Below are 23,660 nucleotides of genomic sequence, written 5' to 3'. Positions count from 1 at the left end.
TTCCGTCCATCATCTTGTGTGTTTAACAACATTAATGGCAATAACATGGATTGATTTATGAACAATGAGTGTTAAAAATGTTAAGGTAATGCATGTCAGCGATTTAGTTCCTCTCTTATATCAAGTTTTACTTAATCTTGCCTACCTAGACAGTTAGCTATTTAATCATGTTGTGTTTCTTTCTGTGTTTTTTTCTGTGCATACTTTGAGCTGTGCTGGTGTTCATGAAGGGCTTTGATTGAGAGCTGTGATGTGGATGCTGAAGCCAAAGCAAAGTGCCTGTCAGTGGGTTGGCCTCTCTGCAGAGCACACAGAACAATGGTCATGGATTCCAGTTATAATTGCAATGTTGTGAAAATGTGTGTGAAGTGGGTGCACAGATGGCAAAATACTTACAGGAAAAAATTAAAATAAATTGCTTAAATGTGAGTAAGTGCAGTGTCTGTTTGGACATGGTGAAGTGAGGGAGATGCAAGGAAGTGCATTCGGGAAAGAGTGAAAAGAGGGTGCCTTAAAGGAAAGAGGTGGTTGAAGATCTACAGACCTTTTTAAAAAAGAAAAAAAAAATCTTCTGGAGGAGGATTCATCCCAGACCCCACGTTTGTCCATTAAGCTTGCCCGCGTTGCTCACTACATAAAAGTCATACCAAACATTTACGCTCCACCACGTCCAAATGTCACCAGAAGCCACTGGTTACTAGGACGTATTCTTCACACTGACCAACACACTGCTTACCTTAATGTAGCTGTTTTTCATCTTCCTTGCCCCGTATTCGCTATTTGAATATTCAAAATGGTGTTTCTGCATTAATTTAAAAAAAATGAAAGGATTTAAAACGGATGACACCATTTCACAAAAGGCACTGCACATAAAAAGCTACATGGATGTAATGCAAACTTACAGGAAGGTTGGAGGCACTGTCCAAATACACAATGACCATTGCTGTGGCTTCACCATTTGCCTAAAAACAAAAAATAGGATTAATATATTTCCACACAAGTGAACATTTTAGAAAGTTCTGCCGATGGCAGGAGAGCATTACATTGATCCAGCAGTTTTTGAAAAACATATAAGTTGTCTCTGCGGGGTAAGGACAGACTGATAAGCATGCACCGATCTGGAAATCCTTTTGCAATATTATGGAGAATATTATTCTACTCTCCTTAAATTTGCACTGATCGGCAGCTTGAACCATTAGGTACTGAAAATGCAGATTTTTGGTTTTGTACACCTTGATACTTTCATCATCGGTGTAGACGAGCTGAAATATTAAATGTTTTATAATTTTCTCAGTTGCGTTGGTCGAGATTCTCAGTTAAGATAGCGATGAGTATAAGCTAGGGGTATCCGCATCTGGTCCAGGGGGGCGGATCCATGACAAATTTTCAGGATAGCCCGCTGACTATCAAACTATTTCCATTTCAAACCACTGGATGTATATTTATCTTATGCGGTTATTCTGAAAATCGGGCATATGTCTGCTCTTCCTGGAACTACATCGTACATGCTTCATGTAAGCCTTGCTACAAAACGTTTTGCAACGACAACAAAAGTTCCAAACTTACTTTTCTCCTATTTTATGGCTTTAAAAAAAAAAAAAAAAAAAAAAAACGAACAGAGAGAATGTGTTATCCTTATTTAAGTATAAAAATTGAGCCAGTATTCTTATTTTCCCTAGTGGTAAACTGAAACTGTTCAAATGAGTGTGGAGTAAAAGGGTGCACACAGGAGGAGGCCGTAAAGCCAGCTGCTTTCATCCTTGTTGCAAAGGCTTGCAGAGCCTTTTGTGGCAAACTAGCTAGTAAGTTTGAAACCACATACGCTCGTACTCACGGCAGAATATCACCTAGTGATATTATAAACGTCTTTACTATGAAAAAAGGTTCAACTGATGTCAAAGACTACCTCCTGACTATGAGCATTTCACAATGAAAGACTGGTAATTTTCCACCATGTTTAGATTCAACTCAGGGGTTTTGTGAATAAACTGGTAATTTAGAAGATGCCAAAATGTCCTCCTGTGACAGCTAAAGTAATCTATGTAGGAGATAAACAAGGGATCAACACGCAGGCCCTTTAGGAGGGCATGCTGTTAGCAGGCTTTCGAGCTGCGCAGGAAACTTATTTGGAGCAAATAACCAGTGGCAGTACCACTCCACAAGGCCATGGTTTACACTAAAAATGCATGTATAGTTCAGCTTTCCATTTAGCAAACTGTTTCCCATCTAGAGATTGTTGACATTGTTGAAACCTGCCCCTTTGCCTTAGGTTATGTGGGGTTTGGTTCGAATGTTAGGTGTGGTCGTCTCTCTTCTTGGTGACTAAATCATTGTCTTTTTTCTGCATACCTCTCTTTTATCAGGACAGGTTATCGCAAACAGTTAAGGTGCACTTACCTACTGGTCTTACATTTCAAAGGGTTCCTATACACAAGTCACCTTCATTTCATACAATCTACCCTAGGGTCCAGATCATCTGGTCACATCTAGAAGTGAGGATGACCTGCTTCAAACAACTCAGAGGATTTCAAAGTGAAGTCTGGAATGGAATATAATTTTAAAACGCCTGTCCAAGTGATTTATGAAAGTTAATGTCAGTACTAAGCAGTAGCTGAAGGCGTAAAAAAATTCATGCCAAGAAGAGTGAGCTAGACCTCATAAGGTAATAAACTTCATCTTGCAGAGGAAGGTGAAACTATAACCAAAACAGAGGCTGAAATTGGAAGACACAACAGGCGTATAGGCCTAAAAACAGTACGCTTCTACAAAACCGTACTGCGCTGTAGTCTTCCATTAACATTGCTAGGATGGCATTGTACATGTTACTCCATGCGGGGGCACAGAATATTTACCTCTGCACATATTATGTTGCTTTAGTGAGTGATGCATTACATTTGGAGAACTTGTACAGTTCCATGCCTGTACAGCTTGTCAGAGCAGTAGTCTTACCAGCTGCTCTGCAAAGACCTACATAACCACCAGTTACTACAGGCTTCAATAGGAGGAAGGAGTCTGCTGGTTCCACATACACTTACACCCCCCCCCCCCCAGCCCCTCAACAGACAGGGCAAGATGCTCCCTGGCACAGAGACAGGGTTGAATATCTACACAGGGAGCCCCAGCCTGGCTTTAGGTGAGGGCCATCAACACTTTCTGTAACTGCAAAGTGAAAGACCTGCATCAAAACCTGTAATGTAGGCCATATATAGACACCTCACATCTGTCGATAATACAGAAATGTGCCATTAGCTCTCCTCATAAAGGAGGCAGCTAAACCCCCCTTCCCCTTTGGACAAAACCCACTCTGGTTCCAAAATCACAAAGCTCCTGTTAAGCAGGCTCTATTTTTGCTTTTGCCGGTTCCAGCTTGTACTGCATGATACCATGGAGAACTACCTGGGCCTATGTGGAACAATAATGGCTATTTCTTAAATACGATGGGTAACTCATAAGGGGTTTCGGAATCCTCTGGCTATGTGGGTAATAGTTATTTACTCAGTATGCAAAGATGTTGGAAATCATGCATCAGTGGAAACTGCCTAATCAGTCAAAGCAATCTAATGTGGCAATTACATCAGAAAAAATAAAAATGTACTCTCCAGCCTGGCCAGAAACATGCAATGGCGTTCCATTCCTTTTCTAGAAGGAAGAGTAGGCCTACGTACTTCGAACCGCAAGTGAGAAATGAGAATGCAACATCACCATTATCTACAGCAGCAAGTAAAGCATGTGCTAAAGTAAAAAAATTAAAAATAATAAATAAAAAAAAGACTATTGTTGGTGGGCTGAAGATGGCTCCGCTCAATTACCTCTGAAAGCACTCTTCTAGTTTCAAGCCTCTCCAGGGCTTTCCATGTCTCCCAGTGGTTAGATCGGTCCTGTACAGTGACACACGTCCACTGCCAACATAGATTATGTGGTTCAAAGGCTTCAGTGTCTCATTATGAGAATGTGGCTTCATAGAAGTTTCTTGCTAGACAAAGGAGACTTCCCGGAGCATGGACAGTAGACTTTCTACAAATGTACATTCCCAAATGTTATTATCTATCAGAACACTTCAGTAAAGACACAAGGGAGAATGCAGGAAATGGCACTTGTGTAGGAATAGCATTATTTCATATCAATAGAGGTGGCAGCAGAATTGGCACCGCAAGCCACCAGAGTGCCAGTGACATGTTGATTGGCATTGGAAGGTCTTTCTCCTCTATCACAAATTTCAAACACCATTGTTAGACCTGGCATCATTGGCGTGAGTCTCCCTTCCATTTTGACGGATAGCTTCCTCTGTTTTGATATGTTTTTGCTGGATTTATGCTTTGGGCACTGTGCCACTGCTAATCAGTGCCACAGTGCAGGTGCTCCCTAAGTTAAATTAATGTACTAATTGGTTATTACATGATTGGGTTATTTGATTTATTTGTCAGCTTCTAGTACAGTGCACCCTGTGTGCCCAGGGCTTGTAAATCAAATGCTGCTGGTGGGCTTGCAGCACTGGTTGTGCCACCCACAGACGCAGCTTGCAAAGTGTGTCTCAGGCCTGCCATTGCAAGGCCTATGTGCAGTTTAGCACTGCCATGTCGACTTGGCCAAGTGCACCCACTTGCCAGACCCTAAACCTTCCCTTTGCTTCATATTAGACACTCCTATGCTAGGCCCAAGGGCAGGGTGCATTGTAAGTATAAGGTAGGACATGCTCTGGTGTGTGTAGCATGTTCTCAGCCATTTTCGTTTTTCACTATTGAAGGCTACCTGTTCTCATAGGCCAGAATGGGCAGTTAGATTATTGCATTCTTATAATCCTAACTGACTCACGGAACATGGTGGAAATTCGAATTTAGTATGCCTAAACTCAGAATAATAAAGTACATCTTTTAGTAAAGTTTATTTTAATATTCTGTGTTTGCAAATACCACTTTTAGAAAGTAGGTATTTGCTTGCCTAACCATTTGAGGCCGCCTCTGCTGGGCTGTATATTCCTTGTCTGGGTTTGTGAGTGACAGGGCTGGGGGATTCCAGGAGACAGGCTGGGGCAGCCCAGTGGTGAATAGAGAGATCTGCATCTAGATGGGAGGGAGGAGTTGCACCTGGGACCTGAATAGGGCTGGGCCTTCCCTCTACAATGATGGCTCCACCTCCTGTGGCTTGTCTGATGTCTCTGCCCTGCACTGTGAAAGGAGAGGAGGGATCATGTCAACACAGTGCTCCAGAGCTGTATCTTCCCTCCCCTGTGCTGGCTCCACCTCCTGCTGGGTGTCTGATGTCTCTGCCCTGCACAGTGAAAGGAAGAAGAAAGTCATGTAAGCAAGGTGCTCAGGAACTGGTTTGGACTAGGCAGAGGCCTCTCTGCCTTCAGAGAACAAAGGATTATGGGGTATAAATATTGGGACCCTGGTCCCAAGAAATTAGCTCACTTCTGGACAAGAGACCTTTCTGCCAAGGAGAAGAACCAAGAAAGCTGCAGGAGTTTGGACTGCCCCTCTGCCAGTGTGCTGTTTGCTGGGTTGGCCTGCAGTGGTTGCTTCATTGCCAAGGGAAAGGACAAGGAACTTTGTAAGGACTTTCATCTACAGAATATTCTTCAAGGGCTTGAACTGTGCTTGCCTCCTGCTGAAGTGTCAGGGACAAAAGACTACACGTCCAGCTCCCTCCTGAATTTCCTTGCTGGCAATTCTGACTCCAGTCACTTGCGTGCCGCTGGCAGCTGGAAGCGCGACACATCAAGAAGAAGCGTGTCGCCGGCACACCTGAAATCATCGCAACGCCGGAGAAGCGAGCCTTCGTCGCATCTCCCTGGAAGCGTGCGTTCATCGAAGCTGCCTGCTGTCGCATCACCGGAGAAGCATGTCGCAGGGCTTGTCACGGCTCCAAAGAACAGAGTCGTCGTAAAGCTGCCAGGGCATCATCGCATCGCATCAAGGGCGCCATCTTCTCGTATCGCAACCAGATCATTGCATCACATCAAGGCGCCATCTTGCGCACCGCAACGGGCCCGCAGGCCGAGAATCTACGCATCACCTCAGCACCGGTAAATGTCCTCACGACGAGTCGCCTACTCTGCGCAAGCATTGAGGAAGGACGCATTCCATTGCCAACTAGAGACCCCCAGATCTAACAACCATGTTTTGAAAACTCAAGTCTGCAGCACGTTAATAAACAAGGTGAGGTAACAGTCACAAACACCCAGCTACTAAAGAGGCAAAGGCTAAAAGCACAGAAGATCAAAATATGAAAATGTTGAATCTTTTTTGGCAGTGATAGTTGCTTTGGGCAGCATTCTATTGTTTTCTATGCAGAGGTGTCACTTTAAAGGAAGGCCATTAAAAAACGTTTTTGTTGCTGTAAATCGAGCAGTCCGTCCAGAACTTAATAAGCCACACCCAACAAGCACAGGACACCATCAACACTTAATGCATTTCAACCTTGCTGCTTCTCATTGATATAGCACTACTCTGTGTCCCAGGACTGACTGAAACACAGAACCTATATCTTTGCATGGCCATGCCGCATAATTTTGTGTAGCTTTCCATTAGATAATTATTTGCCTCTTTGTGTTGTTATGTAAGATCGTCACCATATGCAAATCAGTTATGACAGCATTGAAAAATACGAGCAGTTCAAGCATGAAGAGCAGGGCGACAAGCATCTGTAGCCAACTTTACAAGAGACACGACCTCTCATTCCGGAAACACAGAGGGGTATTTGTATTTTATTCAATCGGTCTGGAGCTGACACAGATGACATAAAAATATGTAATGCATTACTTCTTGCTGTCAAATGTTAAAGCCATTCCAACTTTCATCAGAGCTGCCATTTGATATATTTTTAAAACACATCTTGTGAAGCAAACCACAGGTGTTTCATGCTGCAATGAAAGTATAGTGAACTGTGCCTTTGTCTGCCTGTCAGCAATGCCCTGTATGGAGGATGCCTAACAGAGGCCCAATGACCCATAATGAGCCATAACCCTCTGGGTGAAACCAAAGTCCAGTCGCTGTATATTTAAATATTTGGTGAAGATCAGTAATGTAGGCAGTTGTAATGTGAAGCCTGTATACTTGCAACTGAAATTTACTGTCGAAAATAAACAAGCCAGACACATACTGGCGCAATGCAGAATCTGGTGAACTGGCATAGCGGGAAACATTTGTATACTGTTTAGCTTTAAGCAGCCACCGCACGAGGGAAAAGTATTTATGGAGACGGTATTTGCATTTTCAGGGAGCAGCCATCACAGGTGAAGACAGCAACAATGAAAACAAACAGCAAGCAGCGAGGCAGCAGTTTCCCATACGTTTGACACTGGCATTGATGGCTGAGCTTGAGCTGTGTCAGAGGCATCTGATGTAGATGTGTAAAAAGACACACTGTTGAAAGGAGGATGTTTGGATGTGCAGCACAGCTGCACGCTTTATGTTTACTGACCATATTTCAATGTTGGCACCACTGCTGGTTGTAGAGTCTTAATACCTTGCTAATGCCATCCTTGACCAAAGAGGAGATTCCACCGAGCTACATCCGCTCTACCCTGATGGGCCCATCCTTGGTTGGCCCATCAATGGAAGAGGTTTTGACTCACCAGAGGTGTGTGTGTGGATTGGTGCAGGTCGTATGTCCGCCTGCAGTGCATCAACAAGTCACAAGCAACTGGGAAAAAGCCATCCATCATAAAAGTGGATTTTTTAATTTTTTTTATTAAAGCAGGACCTTATTTAGTTTTAGCTCCAGTTTTGTAGAAACTAAATTTCCCTACTTTCCACCTTAAACAACTTAAAATTTGGGTTGAGTGGAAATATTTGGTGAATTGGGTGTATTTCGCCTATTTTCTCAGTCTTTCTGCGAGACGAAACTGAGCTAGAACAACTATCCAAAGTCGATCTGCAGACAATCCAAAGACAATCAGATTTCCGGTATTTAATCTGGTTCTCCCTGGCCATCAAAACGTAGCCTTGGAAGAACTAAACATATTGCAGTAAACTCTTGGCAGTTTATTCGCTGCTGCAAGCCTTTTTTTATTCATGTCAGGTAGCTGCGGATCACTTAAGTTTAGCAGATTTACAACGCAATCCACCAACACTTACCTACCTTGGCACCCCCCCTCCCTCCCCCAAAAAGAAAAAAACTCCCCAGCCACACTGAATATACCAGAAAGAAGCCATTCTCTACTTTCTGGTACAAATGCTAGAAGTGTGGCGCACCCAGCCTACTAAGCTCTACTCCTGCTACATAGGACATATAATGTTGCACGCTGAGCCTGGTAATCATGAACATAAAATATAAGCTCATTGACCTTACCACCGACCAGGCCAAGCTCAATGTTATGGGAATGGACTATTCATGGAGAGGGTGCCTTATTTCTGCTATTTAGGCATCCATTTTAATTCTGCTCCCGATTGGACAAGCCATCTAGATAACCGATGGCGCAAGAAGGCCTTGGTATTTTCAAACTACGGATATGTTAGAAGGATGCTGCTCACAATTTAAAATGCATATAAAGTCAAATCTGTGGTGACTCTGGCCTGTGAAGCCACTTTGATCCCTTTCTACAACAGAAATAATATAATTGCTTTCTTCAAATCCTCGCTCCTCTCTCTCGGGCTGAGTGGTCGCTCCCCAGTGTCCCTTTGAGACATTCGGTATCGTTGTGCTGCATTGCTATTTAAAACTGCCTAATTATTATTGCCTGCTGTCTGCCTGGTTGCCGCTTTGCTTTATATGCACTTTTCTGATTTAAAATTGTAGCTTTCACTCGGTTTGCGCGTTTGCCCCAAGCGCTCCGCTGTGCTCCCCCCTCCGCCTCCATTTTGTTTGTTGTTGTCGTCCTCTGTAGCCCGCCCCGCCTCCCAGCTGAGCCACCCTCCCACTAAGTAGAAACAGCGCTCCCTTACCTGAAAGCGCCGTGACTCGCTCCTCTCTCTCGGGCTGAGTGGTCGCTCCCCAGTGTCCCTTTGAGACATTCGGTATCGTTGTGCTGCATTGCTATTTAAAACTGCCTAATTATTACTGCCTGCTGTCTGCCTGGTTGCCGCTTTGCTTTATATGCACTTTTCTGATTTAAAATTGTAGCTTTCACTCGGTTTGCGCGTTTGCCCCAAGCGCTCCGCTGTGCTCCCCCCTCCGCCTCCATTTTGTTTGTTGTTGTCGTCCTCTGTAGCCCGCCCCGCCTCCCAGCTGAGCCGCCCTCGCCCCTCCCCCTCCACTATCCATATATGACAGTTGCTCCCGCGTGCAGCGTTCACGCGCAGCGATCGCGCCCAACCCGCGCCGAAGGTGCGCCAAAGGTAAGCCCGTCTACGCCCGTCCGCGCCTGGACCGCGCCCAGCGCCAGACCCCCTGGCCCTCGCATTGCCCAGCACTCCCGCGTTACCTACGATGCCACCACCCTCCTAGGCCTTAACCCCGGCCGCTCCCCCAACTGCGTCCAAGCCGCTCCTGGACACACCCATGGACCTTTCTCATGCAACTCCTGCAAATTCATTGGCACCGACAACAACTCCGCTACGATCACACCACAGATTCCCGACCCCAACCACCTACATTGCATCTTGCTCAACACCCGCTCGGTTCACAGGCACGCCATTGACCTATGGAATCTACTAGACACCATCTCTCCGGACGTCGCCTTCCTAACAGAAACATGGATGAACGCCTCTTCCGCCCCAGACATCACCATTGCCATCCCAGAAGATTATAAGATTACACGCAAGGACCGCACCGGCCACACAGGAGGAGGAATCGCTATCGTCCATAAGAAATCCATCCACATCTCAACCAGCTCTGACGTCAATCTCAGCAACTCTGAACACCTTCACTTCCAGATCCACATCGACCCCCAAGACCACACTCAGAGGCACCCTCCTTTACAGACCCCCAGGACCCCGCGCACAATTTAGTGAGGACATCACGGACTTCATCACCCCACACGCGCTCCCCTCCAAAGATTACATCCTTCTGGGAGACCTCAATTTTCACCTTGAAAAGAACAACGACCACAACTCCACCACCCTTCTGGACAACCTCGCCAACCTCGGACTTAAACAACTGGTCACTTCCCCCACCCACATCGCAGGTCACACACTCGACCCAATCTTCACCTCCAGCAATCATGTCTCCTTCAGCCACACTACGGCTCTCCTCTGGACTGACCACAGCTGCGTTCACTTTACCTACAACAAGCCCAAACACAACAACCACCCCCAACCAACTCTGCAAAGAAACTGGAACAAAATCACCATCGACCAGATCTCCTCATCGCTTCTTCTAAACCCCCCAGCCCACTCCTCAAACCCCGACCAAGCCGCCACCAACCTCACACTATGGTTATCCAACAGCGCCGACATCCTAGCACCACTGAAAAAACGACAAATCAAACTTGGCAGCAAGAAGGCCTCCTGGTTCAACGATGATCTTAAGAAATCCAAGAAACTCTGCCGCTCCCTTGAGAAGGCCTGGAAAAAAGACCCAACCACCAGCACCAAGGACGCCTTCAAAAACGCCACCCGCATACACCACCAACTGATCCGAAAGGCCAAGAAAACCGCCTTCAAGGACCGACTAGACAGCAACGCCCACAACAGCAAGGAACTTTTCAACATCGTCAAGGAATTTACCAATCCCTCGGCCAACTCTAACGACATCACCCCCTCTCAAGCCCTCTGCGACTCCCTAGCCTCATTCTTCCACAACAAAATTGCAGACATCCACAACAGCTTCGACAACCAACCCGAAGACCAACCCACCCAACCCTCTGCCGTACCTTCACCCCCCTTGAACATCCTTAATGACTGGAACCCAATCTCCACTGAGGACACCATCCGCCTGATGAACTCCATCCACTCAGGATCCCCCACAGACCCATGCCCTCACCATATCTTCAACAAAGCAGACTCCATCATAGCACCGCACCTCCGAGACGTCATCAACTGCTCCCTCAACTCCGCCACCTTCCCGGAAAGCTGGAAACACGCTGAACTCCGCGCCCTTCTGAAAAAACCCACAGCGGACCCCACCGAACTCAAAAACTACCGTCCCATCTCGCTCCTTCCATTCCCGGCCAAAGTCATCGAGAAAGCTGTCAACAACCAGCTCGCCGCCTTCCTCGAAGCCAACAAATCCCTTGACTCCTCACAGTCCGGCTTCCGAGCAAAACACAGCACGGAGACCGCCCTCATCGCAGCAACAGACGACATTCGAACTCTACTGGACAATGGAGACACAGTCGCCCTCATCCTCCTCGACCTCTCCGCAGCCTTCGACACAGTCTGCCACAGCACCCTTCTACAGCGCCTCAGAAACATCGGAATCCAAGGAAAAGCACTAGAATGGATCACCTCGTTCCTCACCGGAAGAACCCAGAGAGTCCGCCTTCCACCATTCAAGTCAGAGGCCACTGAAGTCATCTGCGGCGTACCACAAGGATCTTCACTCAGCCCCACCCTTTTCAACGTATACATGAGCCCCCTCGCGGCCATCGCACGCCAACACAACCTCAACATCATCTCCTACGCGGATGACACTCAACTGATCCCATCACTCACCAATGACCCTAGCACCGCCAAAACTAACCTACACGAAGGAATGAAAGAATTAGCCGAATGGATGAAACACAGCCGTCTGAAACTGAACTCAGATAAAACAGAAGTCCTCATCTTAGGTACCTCCCCCTCTGCATGGGACGACTCGTGGTGGCCAGAAGCCCTTGGAAAAGCACCCATCCCGACAGACCACGCATGGAACCTGGGCGTCATCCTGGATTCCTCACTTTCGATGAACAGACAAGTCCACGCCGTCTCTTCATCCTGCTTCAACATCCTTCGCATGCTCAAAAAAACATTTCGTTGGATCCCCACCGAAACTAGGAAAACGGTCACCCACGCTCTGGTCACGAGCCGACTGGACTATGGAAACACCCTCTACGCCGGTACTACCGCTAAACTCCAGAAAAAACTCCAACGAATCCAAAACGCCTCAGCCAGGCTCATATTAGACATCCCACGTAAAGAACATATCTCTGGTCACCTGAAAAACCTCCACTGGCTTCCCGTCAATAAGAGGATCACTTTCCGACTCCTAACCCACGCACACAAAGCACTCTACGAAATCGGACCAGAATGCCTCAACACACGACTGTCCTTCTACACCCCCTCCCGCCAGCTACGATCATCCAACCAAGCCCTCGCCAATGTACCTCGCATCAACAAGACCACCATGGGAGGCAGATCCTTCTCCTACCTGGCAGCTAAAACCTGGAACTCACTTCCCACTTACCTTCGCCTTACCCAGAACCACCTAGCATTCAGAAAGCAACTTAAAACGTGGATATTTGACAAGTAATTCCCCACCCCTCCTCAAGCGCCTTGAGACCCTCTGGGTATGTAGCGCGCTATATAAATTCTTTGACTTGACTTGACTTGGTGGTTCCGCGGTACATTTTGTGTTTATTACACCTCAAGGCCACAGTGGATTACACGACTAACTAGATTAACTCAACTCCTATACTAACGAGTGTGTTAAAATGTACAAACATGTTCTGCTACTATCAATATACTAATTCCACTAGATATTATTTAACAGAAGTACTATATTCCCTTTGTAATATAAAGCAATTCAGTGTGGTATAATACGGAGTATTGTTTCTGGCTCATTTGATTCTAAGTCACAGGAGTAACAGATCAAGCCAATTTTTCTTCAGGTTTGGCAAAATGGCGAAGAAGGTGTGTGGGATGGGAAATGTGTGTGCGGGCTGGATGGTGAGGTAGGTGTGATACGAACAGTGATTGGCAGTGGTTGCAGGTGGTGTACCAGGCATCCATTTTGGGAACTGAGAATTCTTTTTTATCATTAAAGCAAGGGAGACAAAGGCATACAAGGGAGAATGGAGGAAGAAGATAATAAGTAGAAGAATATAGACAAGCATTTGCAATGCAATAGGTCTCGCATTATTTAAGTTTGAGCTATTAGCATTGTAAATGGCAATTGTTTTTTGCTTTGTGCTATAGTTTTTTTTTACATAAAAAGCTACATATAAAATATGTTTTATTAAAGTTATTTATGCAGTATCTAAATTTTGTTTGCATAAAAGAGTATAATAATATCTTAGTAAAAAAGTCAAATATTTTAATGGAAATTCACCAAATGTTCATTTATGTGTTGGTTTTGAAAATAGCTAAATTAATAGCTTTGTCATTTACAATGCCAATAGTTATAACTTTCGCAAATGTGACACCTATAGCATTTGTAATGCAACATTTGTATTTACGTGACTTAGATGTATTGATATTACAAATAACAATGGCTTTTAATTTTTTTTAATACTTAATAAAAGTGATTGTAATTTATAATGGCAATAGCTTAAACTTTTGTAAATAACTTTTGTGAAGATTATGTTCAGTGTATTTTATTGTAACGAAATCCAAGAACAGAAGTGAAATATGAACATATTTTTGTGACATTTGTAATAAATCTTGAAACATTGAGAGAACATATTTGTGCTGTGGTGGTGCTGAGTGATGCTGTGGTGGTGCTGAATTGGGCTGTGGTGATGCTGAGTGATGCTGTGGTGGTGCTGAGTGGTGCTGTGGTGGTGCTGAGTGATGCTGAGTGATGCTGTGGTGGTGCTGAGTGGTGCTTCTGAGTGGTGCTGTGGTGGTTCTGAGTGATAATGTGGTGGTGCTGAGTGACTGTACTCACTGTCACTCTGCACTCACTGTCACTCTGCACTCACTGTCACTCTGCACTCACTGTCACTCCGCACTCACTGTCACTCCGCACTCACTGTCACTCCGCACTCACTGTCACTCCGCACTCACTGTCACTCCGCACTCACTGTCACTCCGCACTCACTGTCACTCCGCACTCACTGTCACTCACTCTACACTTGCATTCACTCTGCACTCACTGTCACTCCGCACTCACTGTCACTCCGCACTCACTGTCACTCACTCTACACTTGCTGTCACTCCGCACTCACTGTCACTCCGCACTCACTGTCACTCCGCACTCACTGTCACTCCGCACTCACTGTCACTCACTCTACACTTGCATTCACTCTGCACTCACTGTCACTCCGCACTCACTGTCACTCCGCACTCACTGTCACTCACTCTACACTTGCTGTCACTCCGCACTCACTGTCACTCCGCACTCACTGTCACTCCGCACTCACTGTCACTCCGCACTCACTGTCACTCACTCTACACTTACTGTCACTCCGCACTCACTCTGCACGCACTCTGCACTCACTGTCAGGACTTCGATGTGGAACGAGACCTTGATCGTGTGCGGGATCTTGACTTGGATCGGCTGTAGCGGCTCCTGCTGCGGGATCTGGAGCGACTCCGACTGCGGGACCTCGACCGACGACGCCTCCTGGGACTGCGACTCCGGCGTCCATAACTTCCTCCACTGCCTCCATATCTTCGGGGTGGTGGTCCCCTGCGGCTATGGTGCGAGTCTGGTGGCCTTCCATAACGAGCCATCTGCACCCGAAGTTCGCGCCCATCCAGTACGGCTCCGTCCATGGCGTCCATCGCATCCTCGGCATCACGTTTGTCATGGAATCTTACAAAGGCAAAACCGCGGCTCTCCTTCGTGTATCGGTCGCGGGGGATATAGACGTCGCCTACTCGTCCATACTTCTCGAAAACTCTTCGAAGTGTTTCGGGCGACGTCCTGTAGGTAAGATTGTCCACCTTCAAGGACGTCATGCCTCCTACGTCAGGCGGCGGCCTGCCGTAACTCATCTCCAGGGAACCCGTGAGAGGCGTCGGGCGGAACCTTAACTATTCAGAAGGTGAAAGTCAGCAGGCGTGGGCGCCTACACTGACAAGAGCTTTGGCCAAAGTTAGTTAAAATAAAAAAATAACCTGAATAAAGTAATTGAGAAGTCAGGCAGGCCGGGGGCGGTACTGCGGGACACCTCTGTGACGTCATTCCCGGGCCGCGCTCTGATTGGCTGCTGGCCCGGGACCTGACGTGCAACCAGGAAGAGGAGCCGGCAGCAGGAAGTGGCGTGAGCATTGCGGCCCCGGGGCTCCCGTGACCAGGAAGGAGCGCTGGATACTGTTTCCCTTTAAGTCCCGGTCCCGAGATGGGGGACCGGGTGAAGACCCGCGGGGCGAAGCGGGCGCACTGAGGAGGCGGGGCTCCCATGTGGAGAGAGAGCCCCGCTGAGCGCTACCACCGCCCGGCCACAGAGAAGCCTTCTGTCTAGCAGCGGGCCCCCGTGATGTGGGGAGAGCCTGCAGCTGCGGAGGAAGGGAAGGTGCCTGGAGACCCGGGGAGCGCCCGCCAGACACCGGTGAGTGGAGCCGGGAGGAGAGGGGCTGGTGTGTGTGGAGGGGTCTCTGTGTATGCGTGTAGGTGCGGCGGCGGCGACGGGGGGTGTGCCTGTGTATGCGTGTGTATGTGCGCATGCGTGAGTGCTGTGTATGCGTGTGGCTGTGATGTGCGCATGCGTGAATGTTGAGAGCCTGCAGCTGCGGAGGAAGGGAAGGAGCCTGGAGACCCGGGGAGCGCCCGCCAGACACCGGTGAGTGGAGCCGGGAGGAGAGGGGCTGGTGTGTGTGGAGGGGTCTCTGTGTATGCGTGTAGGTGCGGCGGCGGCGACGGGGGTGTGCCTGTGTATGCGTGTGTATGTGCGCATGCGTGAGTGCTGTGTATGCGTGTGGCTGTGATGTGCGCATGCGTGAATGTTGGTGCGCGTGCAAGCAGCTGAATCCAGCCGGGGAGAAGCGCGTGACAGTTTCTTGTCCGTCATTCCCCCGTGTCAGCTCGCTATAAGTCTCCAGCCTGGACGCATCCTTCGGATGCGATTTCCAGGCGAGACCTAATAAAAGGAGGAGCAATGGAAGTTCAGCTAGACACAGAAATGGGGAGAAAGGAGGAGGAAGAGACTTACAGGAAGACAGAGACAAGGGAGAAAGGAAGAGGAAGAGACATGAAGAAAGTCAGGGACAAATGGAGAAGGAAAATATGAAAGAAGAGCCATCAAGAGTGACTTAATAGGCACTGAGGTGGAATCAAGACAAAACAGAGTTTATTTGCTAACTCTGGCAGCAGGTATGTGTAAGTAGAACAAAATAGAAGAGAAAAGGAACAGATGTCATTTGGGAGATGGGTTGTGCGACCAGAACAAACATTGAGAAGGTAGCATTGCTCACCTCACTTAGCTTATCTGGGTTTGCGAGCAACGACTGCCACTCTAGCTTCAGATGTACCTGTCCGCTTTCAATGTCACTTAACGGGAACCACTGTGTAACGTTAATGGAGAAAAACAAAAATATGTGAACTGCATGGATACAGCAAAGACAAGCAGAAATCAAGGGAAAGTATGGCAGTAAGACGCACATTATTTACCTCTTTGTCAATGTTTTGAATTTTATTTAATCAGTTTATAAAAAGGCGAAACCCAAGGGAGAGCAAAAGGGAGAAATTGGGAGCCCCGGGCACCTACAGGGAAAGTGGGCCCTATTACATTGAAGGCACTGACCCCGGGCCAGCCACAAGCTTGTGCTGCCATTGGGGTAGCACATTCAAGTGAAAAACAGAGTGGCTCTGAGGCACCCACTCTGTTTCACTGTGCAGATGGCAAACGGCCTGCCCTTTTACAAGAGAACCCCCTTGCACGCAGGTGCAGTGAGTGACTGCACCTTCCTGAAAGGGATTGTCCCCATTTCCCCCCTCCAGAGTGCTGCCATCAGGGGGCACTGACAGTGCACCACCGTTTAAGTGTCCAGAGCACGACCTTTTAAGTGGCGCACGGTCAGTGCGCCTCCCGACAGCTTTTTTGCCAATGTACCCGTGCCTATAATACGGAGCGGCCACGGAGGCAAAGGGATTCCCTTATGTGCATGAGGCTACGCCCATATGTAAGTGAGGGGATTGCCGTCTGGTGATAGCGCTGACGCTATATGTCCGCCAGGGCTATCCCTATTACAGAAGAGGTGCCACAAGTGTCTGTGGCCCTGTCTGTAATACCAAAGTGCCTGGGGTCGCGCACAGCAGTCGCTAAAACCCGTTGCGCCCACAAGGCACTTCTGTAATACGGCCCCTGGAGAGCAAATATGAATGCAAATTCTGACTTTGCAACTGCTGATAGCAATGGTAACAGTACTCATCACCAAATTATCAGACTGAATTATTTATTCCATCTTTTCATCATTAAACACATGCAAAAAGATTGTCGAACCACCTCCTAAGTACGTTCGCCACACTGCTTTCTCAACAAGGTGTAAGTAGATGGGAGCTAGAAAAGCCCTTGTGTCTTATGCTTTTAAGGATGAAGAAAACACTGTAAAAAATCCAACCATTCAAACTGCTTATGTCCCTATAATCTGCATTTATCCTCCAAGTTCACCCTTAGGGGACATAAGTGTATTGAATTAAGACTGGCAAACATTCTAATAGTGCAGTATATTGTAGTCACCTTCCTGGCCCAGCAAGAATGACTTCTCCTTTAGAAGCACTGAGCTGGAATCAACTTCTTTTCAACTAATCTTCAACAGAAGGTAGACAGGTGAAGAGGGCCAGAGAATCACTGCTTCTGCCATCTAGATCGATGTACATGTTAGTGTCTGTTGCATACAACGTACAATTGTGGTCAAACTCCAGCATGGTTTTACGGAGTGGGGACCAAGTAAGTGTGGAAAAGAATAATATCACAAAGTGTGGATACTTTTGGGAATCCTGCAATTCTAGGTGTGTGGCAACCGCCTATTTAGACTTTAAAACTGGATAGTTTGATACATATCGAATATCAGTCGAAAGAAGATTTACATCAGAAAATAGGGTATTGTACCCTTCAATAAAGTGTCCAACATGTGGATAACTCCTACTTAATAATTAGGACACATGTTAGTACTGTTATTGAGAAATATAGAGAGACGAATGCATGTTAATTATGTATATTTTTCCAGTAAAGAAAGAACAGAAAGAGGTACGCTATTTTGAATCTGCTCCATCTAGGAGTGGTAGGAAATAGACCAGAAGTTCCCAGAGGGTGCTTGTTCTCCTGGCCTACACATTGGAATGGTGTTCATAATGGTTTGGTTCCATATCAGTTCAAGTGGTCTGCATCAGGTCAAAAAGTATGTAATAAGTATTCCTGCATCAATACATCAAGGTTCTCACCGTTTGGTCAAAAACGAGGTTTACATTTATCCAGAAATCATTAGAGGCGCTGAGCCACATCTATGAATACTACTATTTATATATGGCTAAGCAGATTTACTTTACAAAAAAAAATTATGATTTCAAGAACAGTTTCGAGAGCTTATTTGTGATAGATTCCTAGAGATTAATCCATTTTTTCCCCTCTGTTAGAAGGGTAATAATCTTATGATGGGTCTGTATTTGTACTACCACATTGCCCCTCAGCAGCAATTGGATCAGTACAGACCGAGGTTCTTCCAGAAACCTCTAAACCTAAAAAGTTGTTGTTTTATGGAGAATGTTTTCACACCCACAACTTCCGTAAGTCCTGGGGTGGAATTTGTACACAAAGGAGACACAGGAGGGGACTCTGTAGTGTAGTTTGCAATTTGGTCTTGGAGCAGTGCATATTTTAAGAAATAAAGTCGAATGAGAAGATTGGCTGTTTTCAAAAGAATCAATTACTCATGGAGGGATGAGGCTGAAAGAACATCAACCGCATGAGCCTTTGCTGATGCGACAGGCAAGTAAGAATAATGAGCAGAATAAATATTAGAAATCGTCAGAATTAAAATTTGTTGAATGTGTAAGAACACAATATTTCAGAACTCTCTAAAGGCCACTGAAGTCAACACTTGGAAAACAAGAACTGCAATTATACCTCGTCCACAACTCGATCTGTCCTCACGCCTGAAAGACATATAACAAGGCTGCAAAATAAAGAAAACAGGTCGTCAGAATTCTATAATATGCTTTTATCTATGATATTAAAAGAACACCACAACAACACATGAAATAAATAAAGGTAGGTGAAGAGGCAGTTCCTCTTTCACTGACAGGCAGCCCCAAAAGTGTGTGGTACTGGTACAGTGTGAATGTGTACTTGAAGGGGTGGAAAGCACTACCGTGAGATTAACAGTGTTCCAGAATACAGGGAAAAGTTCAGAAATATGGATTTTCCAATAAAACCCAATTGTACGTGAAACGTGACAGTAGTTATTTGGAAATAAGTGGAAGACATCCTAAAAAACATTTGCCATGCTTCTGCCTGCAGCTGTCAATCTACAGGATTCAGCACATTTTTACTGACGTTATGAACCCTTTGTCAATTATCTATACGAGATCGATACCAAAAAGGATATCTATATGTAAATTTACATGATATCTCCTCCAAAATAAATAAATACATTTCTTCAGCGAACCTGGGGTGTTTCTCGGTCTCACGGAAATGCCTCTTCAGCTTGTTAGTTTGGAGCCTTTGCTTACAGTGATTCACAACACAGGCGGACTCAGTTAGTAGACAAACTGGAATTACATTACTGGGCATTCAGAAGGAAGTAAATATTCCAGTTTGAAAAACTTGTTGTGACGAGTTGGGAATGTCAGTCTCAGTTGCTGGCTCAAATATTTCACTATTCTATTTCCTCTTAACAGTTTCACCGAGCTATTTAACATTCTTAAAACCTGTAAAATAATGCATCGTTTGGTTTGAGGCTGCAGTGACAACCATGAGCCAAATTACCAAAACCTCCTTTTCAAAACCGCTTCCCGCAATACTTCTACATAAAGCGAAAAAAACACCCAGTGTGCTGGTAAAAGGTGAATTTAATGTAAAAAATGTGAGCTGCCCAGGAAGAACTACCAAGCACTTCAAATGAGAATTTGGCGTTAAGTTTTACCATTTTAAAAAGATTCATAAACACTGAATAAACAAGCAATATTAAGGCCAATGGGTCTCACTTACAATTGGAGTCCTGACTAGAACATTACAAAAAATTCTGCATGTGAGGCAGATGGTTACACTAAACAGTCAATAGCCTGAGGTGAACAAGAAATACTCCTTTGAGCAAAGACAAGCACACTCTGTATGCTTTAAGTAACTGGTAACAATAGGTAAATTAGTTGCACAGTCAAGCCAGACCTAAACAAAAAAGCTCATTCACATTGTCAGCGTTATCCTGAAATCTGGCATCGTTTGGACCTCTTGGCCCTTCGTCGTACACTCCTCTTCTAAACGCTTTTAAAGTTGCTGAAGCAGTTGTCCATTTCCTCCTTAGTAGCTTTTTGGGACAATAACCTCTGTAAAACTCAAACTAAAAAAAAAAATGTGTTCTCAATTTGATGTTTTTAAACTATACCAGAGGATTGAGTTGGTGTCAATGCCTAAGAAGGTTTAAACGCCAGGTGAAGCCCTAACTAAATTGTGTATATTTCAGGTGTCTCGTTAATTACCTGCCCAGGAAGTCGTCTTTATCAGGATCTTCGTCATAAAAGTCCATCTCCAGGTCTTGGCCAGGTACCTCGTGAACGACAAACTGTTTCACAAAACATATTGGAATTTAAGATATACAATTAAAGACAGAAACCTATTCACAAATACAACCAAACAATACACAAACAAGACAAGACAAATACAAGTACAAGACAAACATATGTGCAGAGACTTAAGCTTTTCTTCAATGCGGCCAGCCAGGACTGCCGAAATACCAAGGATGCCTAGTGTTTATTTCTCCCATGCCTGTTTCTTCTTCCAACCAACAGTTTTTCTTGGTCTCACTGTTGTAGGTTCTTTCTCCATCAGATTTCTCCCCTTGTCACGGTTTTCCTACCCATGTCTTTCCTCTTTTCACTGCCTTCTTCTATTGCTCTGGGGATGAAAAATAACCCTGTGTAATGCTCATTACACAGTAAGTCATTAGGAGGTTCCGTGAATTTGGTTAAGGCACTACCCAATGACTAAATGTCATGACCAGGTGCAGTTTGGGCTTTTTATCATTTTCGACTAGATGTTTAAAATGAACTTTATATGCCTAAAGTTACTTTTCCCTTTAGAATATTGTTGTAGCTTCTGCAGATGCAATCCCCCAGCACCCCCGCATTTTTAGGGACAGCCCTTCATTCTGACAAGACAAGCTTGTTGGTTGAGTCCACTCTGTGTGGTATGGAGGGTGCGCAGAAAAGGCATCGGCGGTGTGATGACCCAACGGCAGCTCACCTCAGGCTGGAGTTAAACAGCTGCTTCGGTTCTGAACCGGAAGCGCCTCGAGCGCACCTGGCTGCACGCGGCCGTCTGCTGCATTGCATTGCATTGACTTTGCACCCGGCCCCCGATAGTTGCTCGGCTGCTCACTGAAGCGAGTGGAGGGAGACCGAGTGCTGCTGGCTGTGTAGTGATCTCTGCACAGGCATGTTCATGGTCTGTCCCAGCATGCCAATATGTTTTTTTTGCTCCCAAATCAAAAGGAACATTCCACAAGCACTGGACGCTTTTTTTCATCATTTTAACTATTTCGAAGGGAGAAGATGTATTTTTTTCACACTTTTGAAATTGAATTTACTCTCCATGTACCAAAATAATTCATTCTCGAGATTCGAGAAGATGGTAGTACATATATTTATGCTAGTAACTATTTTTGTTTCACGAAGTCAGATGCTGAGGTGATTATTCTGACTGGATCTGCACAACTTTCAAACAATAGATCTCTCCGACATTATGTTTTAGCTACAAGCATTGGCATGGAAGAGCTAGACAGATTAATTTTCTGTAAAGCATTTTCGACGTAGGTATAGGTCTACTTCGAATACTAAATAGCAATAAAAAATTTCCTTCAAGGGTGCAGAAGCTGCCAAAAAATAATGCTTTTGAGTTTTTATAGTGTCCGCAGGGTGCAACGCAGCAACGGTATTCACAATTATTTTTTTCACTTTCCAAGTGAAGAGCAGTCCGGAGGTTTTCTCAAATTATATTACTGCACGTAGCACACCATATGAGTGTTATTGTGGCAAAGAGGCTTTTAACAAGGATAATAAAAAAAAGTACGTCCGTGCTGCAGCTGTGAGGTGAGTGGCATTCTCAGATATTCATTGTGGGCTGATTAATTTTGCATGAGGTTTTCATTTTAGCTTTGGGGTGTTTTGTCACTGAGGCAGAACATTACTTCTCAAGTTTGAACAACCACTGGCCAAGCCAACAGATCTCTGTTTTCGAAGTGGCATTTAAACAAAGCAATTAAAAAAAAAACGGAGCTGGACGTATTTGTGTGGAAGATTAAATGAACAAGCCGAGAGGGACAAACCACACAGAGCGCAGGATTGGCCAAAGATATGAAGAAAACACCGTAAGAAACACATGAAATGCCATGGAGTGCCAATAAAAAAAGAAAAAAAAGTTGTACTTCGAAAGTAAACCGTGGAAAGATACAACTCATCTAATGGAAAAGATTGGTAAATAAACTGTGCTGGATTGGAGGGAACAGCACAAGAAGAGAGAAGAAAGGTACTGAATATGAAACAAGCAGATGAGACTGAAAAGAAAACAAACCAATCATGAGGAAAAGGCTGACCCAGAGCTCCCTCGAAGCGTTGGCATTGTACTCTACAGGTATTTCGAAAAAAGATAGTTTAAAACTCTCTCTGTAGCCGAAGCCTAAAAATGTAAGTCACAGGGAAAGCAATCAGGAAGAAAGATGATAAAGTCATATGCACAAATGCAATGTGATATTCCTTCCGTCAACAGCAGGAGCCGGGCTGGAGCTAATGTCACTCTGCAGTACTCCTCAGTGTTTAACTCCTCTCCCAGCATTATTTCGGGGACTGCAATTAAAAGTGCCACAACATAAAAACAGAAGCCAGATCATATTTGATGTGAAAGCAAGGTGCTCATCACCATAACCAAGGGTGCTTCACACCCACTTTGCTTGATTTGCAAGACTCGCTTTCAATCTCACCAAGCGTAAAAATGAATGCAGTGTTATGTTGTTCCTATAGGGAGTTCCCACTGAAGTAAGACAGTTGTGCTTTCACACCAAAATGATCGCCAAGAGGATGTGCATGATGTAGACCAACACCATTCTACTAGAAATGATTGTTACCTATGAGTACTCCGGCACAGTCAACATAATGCTGGAGACTCGCCAAACAATCCGTTTTGATATCACATGGTCAACAAAGATTATTGCACTTAATCAGTAAAAGGAAACAATTCCCAGGGCGTTTACTAGTTCCAACATGTCTGGGACCCACTCACAAGTATTACGGCAGGGAGTGTGACTCCTGTCGCTGATCCTGTAGCTCGGCTTACTCTAGCTTATGCACAAATGCATACTTAACATGGAGCTGCCTTCAGAAAAGGACCTATTCCTCAGGTAAGGGAAGTAAAACAGACAGTTGGCCGCTAAAGAGGGACTTGCACTTCGCTGATCCCACACAAGAAATGTCTGAAGTTAAAACCACAGCTTACGAGGCAGTCCAAAGCACTAATGATGTCTGCAGTGGAATGTAATCAAAAAGATGCACAGGCTATAAAAGCAGGCTTTCTGCACTGCAGTAGCCTGTGTGAAAAACATGGTCGACCCTTCACATTCATAGAATACCATTTCAGAGAAACCATTTAAGATCAACTTTTTAATATGAATTTTGAAGAGGAAACACTTTTATCATTTCAAAAAAACTAATTCATGTAATGCCTTTTTTAACCAAATGGCCTTTTTCATCCTTTTTAAACGCCATTTAAC

At 45.4% G+C, this 23,660-nt stretch overlaps 2 protein-coding genes across 2 annotated transcripts in view; both read right to left on the bottom strand.

The window, feature by feature from the left end:
• Nucleotides 1–23,660, bottom strand: part of ESYT3 (extended synaptotagmin 3) — a 280,270-nt gene that overhangs the window by 42,250 nt on the left and 214,360 nt on the right. The window contains exons 10-14 of the mRNA XM_086957414.1: nt 20,380–20,462; nt 18,809–18,857; nt 16,158–16,247; nt 903–962; nt 737–802 (exon numbers count right to left, since the gene is read on the bottom strand). Coding sequence (XP_086813540.1) covers nt 737–802; nt 903–962; nt 16,158–16,247; nt 18,809–18,857; nt 20,380–20,462 — 348 coding nt within the window. The remainder of the gene's footprint in view (nt 1–736; nt 803–902; nt 963–16,157; nt 16,248–18,808; nt 18,858–20,379; nt 20,463–23,660) is intronic.
• LOC147732874 (serine/arginine-rich splicing factor 2-like) lies at nt 14,241–14,848 on the bottom strand. Its single transcript, XM_086957415.1, has one exon. It carries the CDS (start codon nt 14,736–14,738, stop codon nt 14,241–14,243), a length of 498 nt encoding a protein of 165 aa, XP_086813541.1. The 5' UTR covers nt 14,739–14,848.

Source organism: Lissotriton vulgaris, chromosome 2_1 (assembly GCF_964263255.1).
Source record: "Lissotriton vulgaris chromosome 2_1, aLisVul1.2, whole genome shotgun sequence".
NCBI lineage: Eukaryota > Metazoa > Chordata > Amphibia > Caudata > Salamandridae > Lissotriton > Lissotriton vulgaris.
Note: the sequence above shows the minus strand (reverse complement) of the source record. Positions and strands in the feature narration are given on the sequence as shown.

Coding starts and splice junctions, on each gene's coding strand:
- LOC147732874 (XM_086957415.1), bottom strand. CDS start 14,738: ATGAGTTACGGCAGGCCGCCGCCTGACGTAGGAGGCATGACGTCCTTG.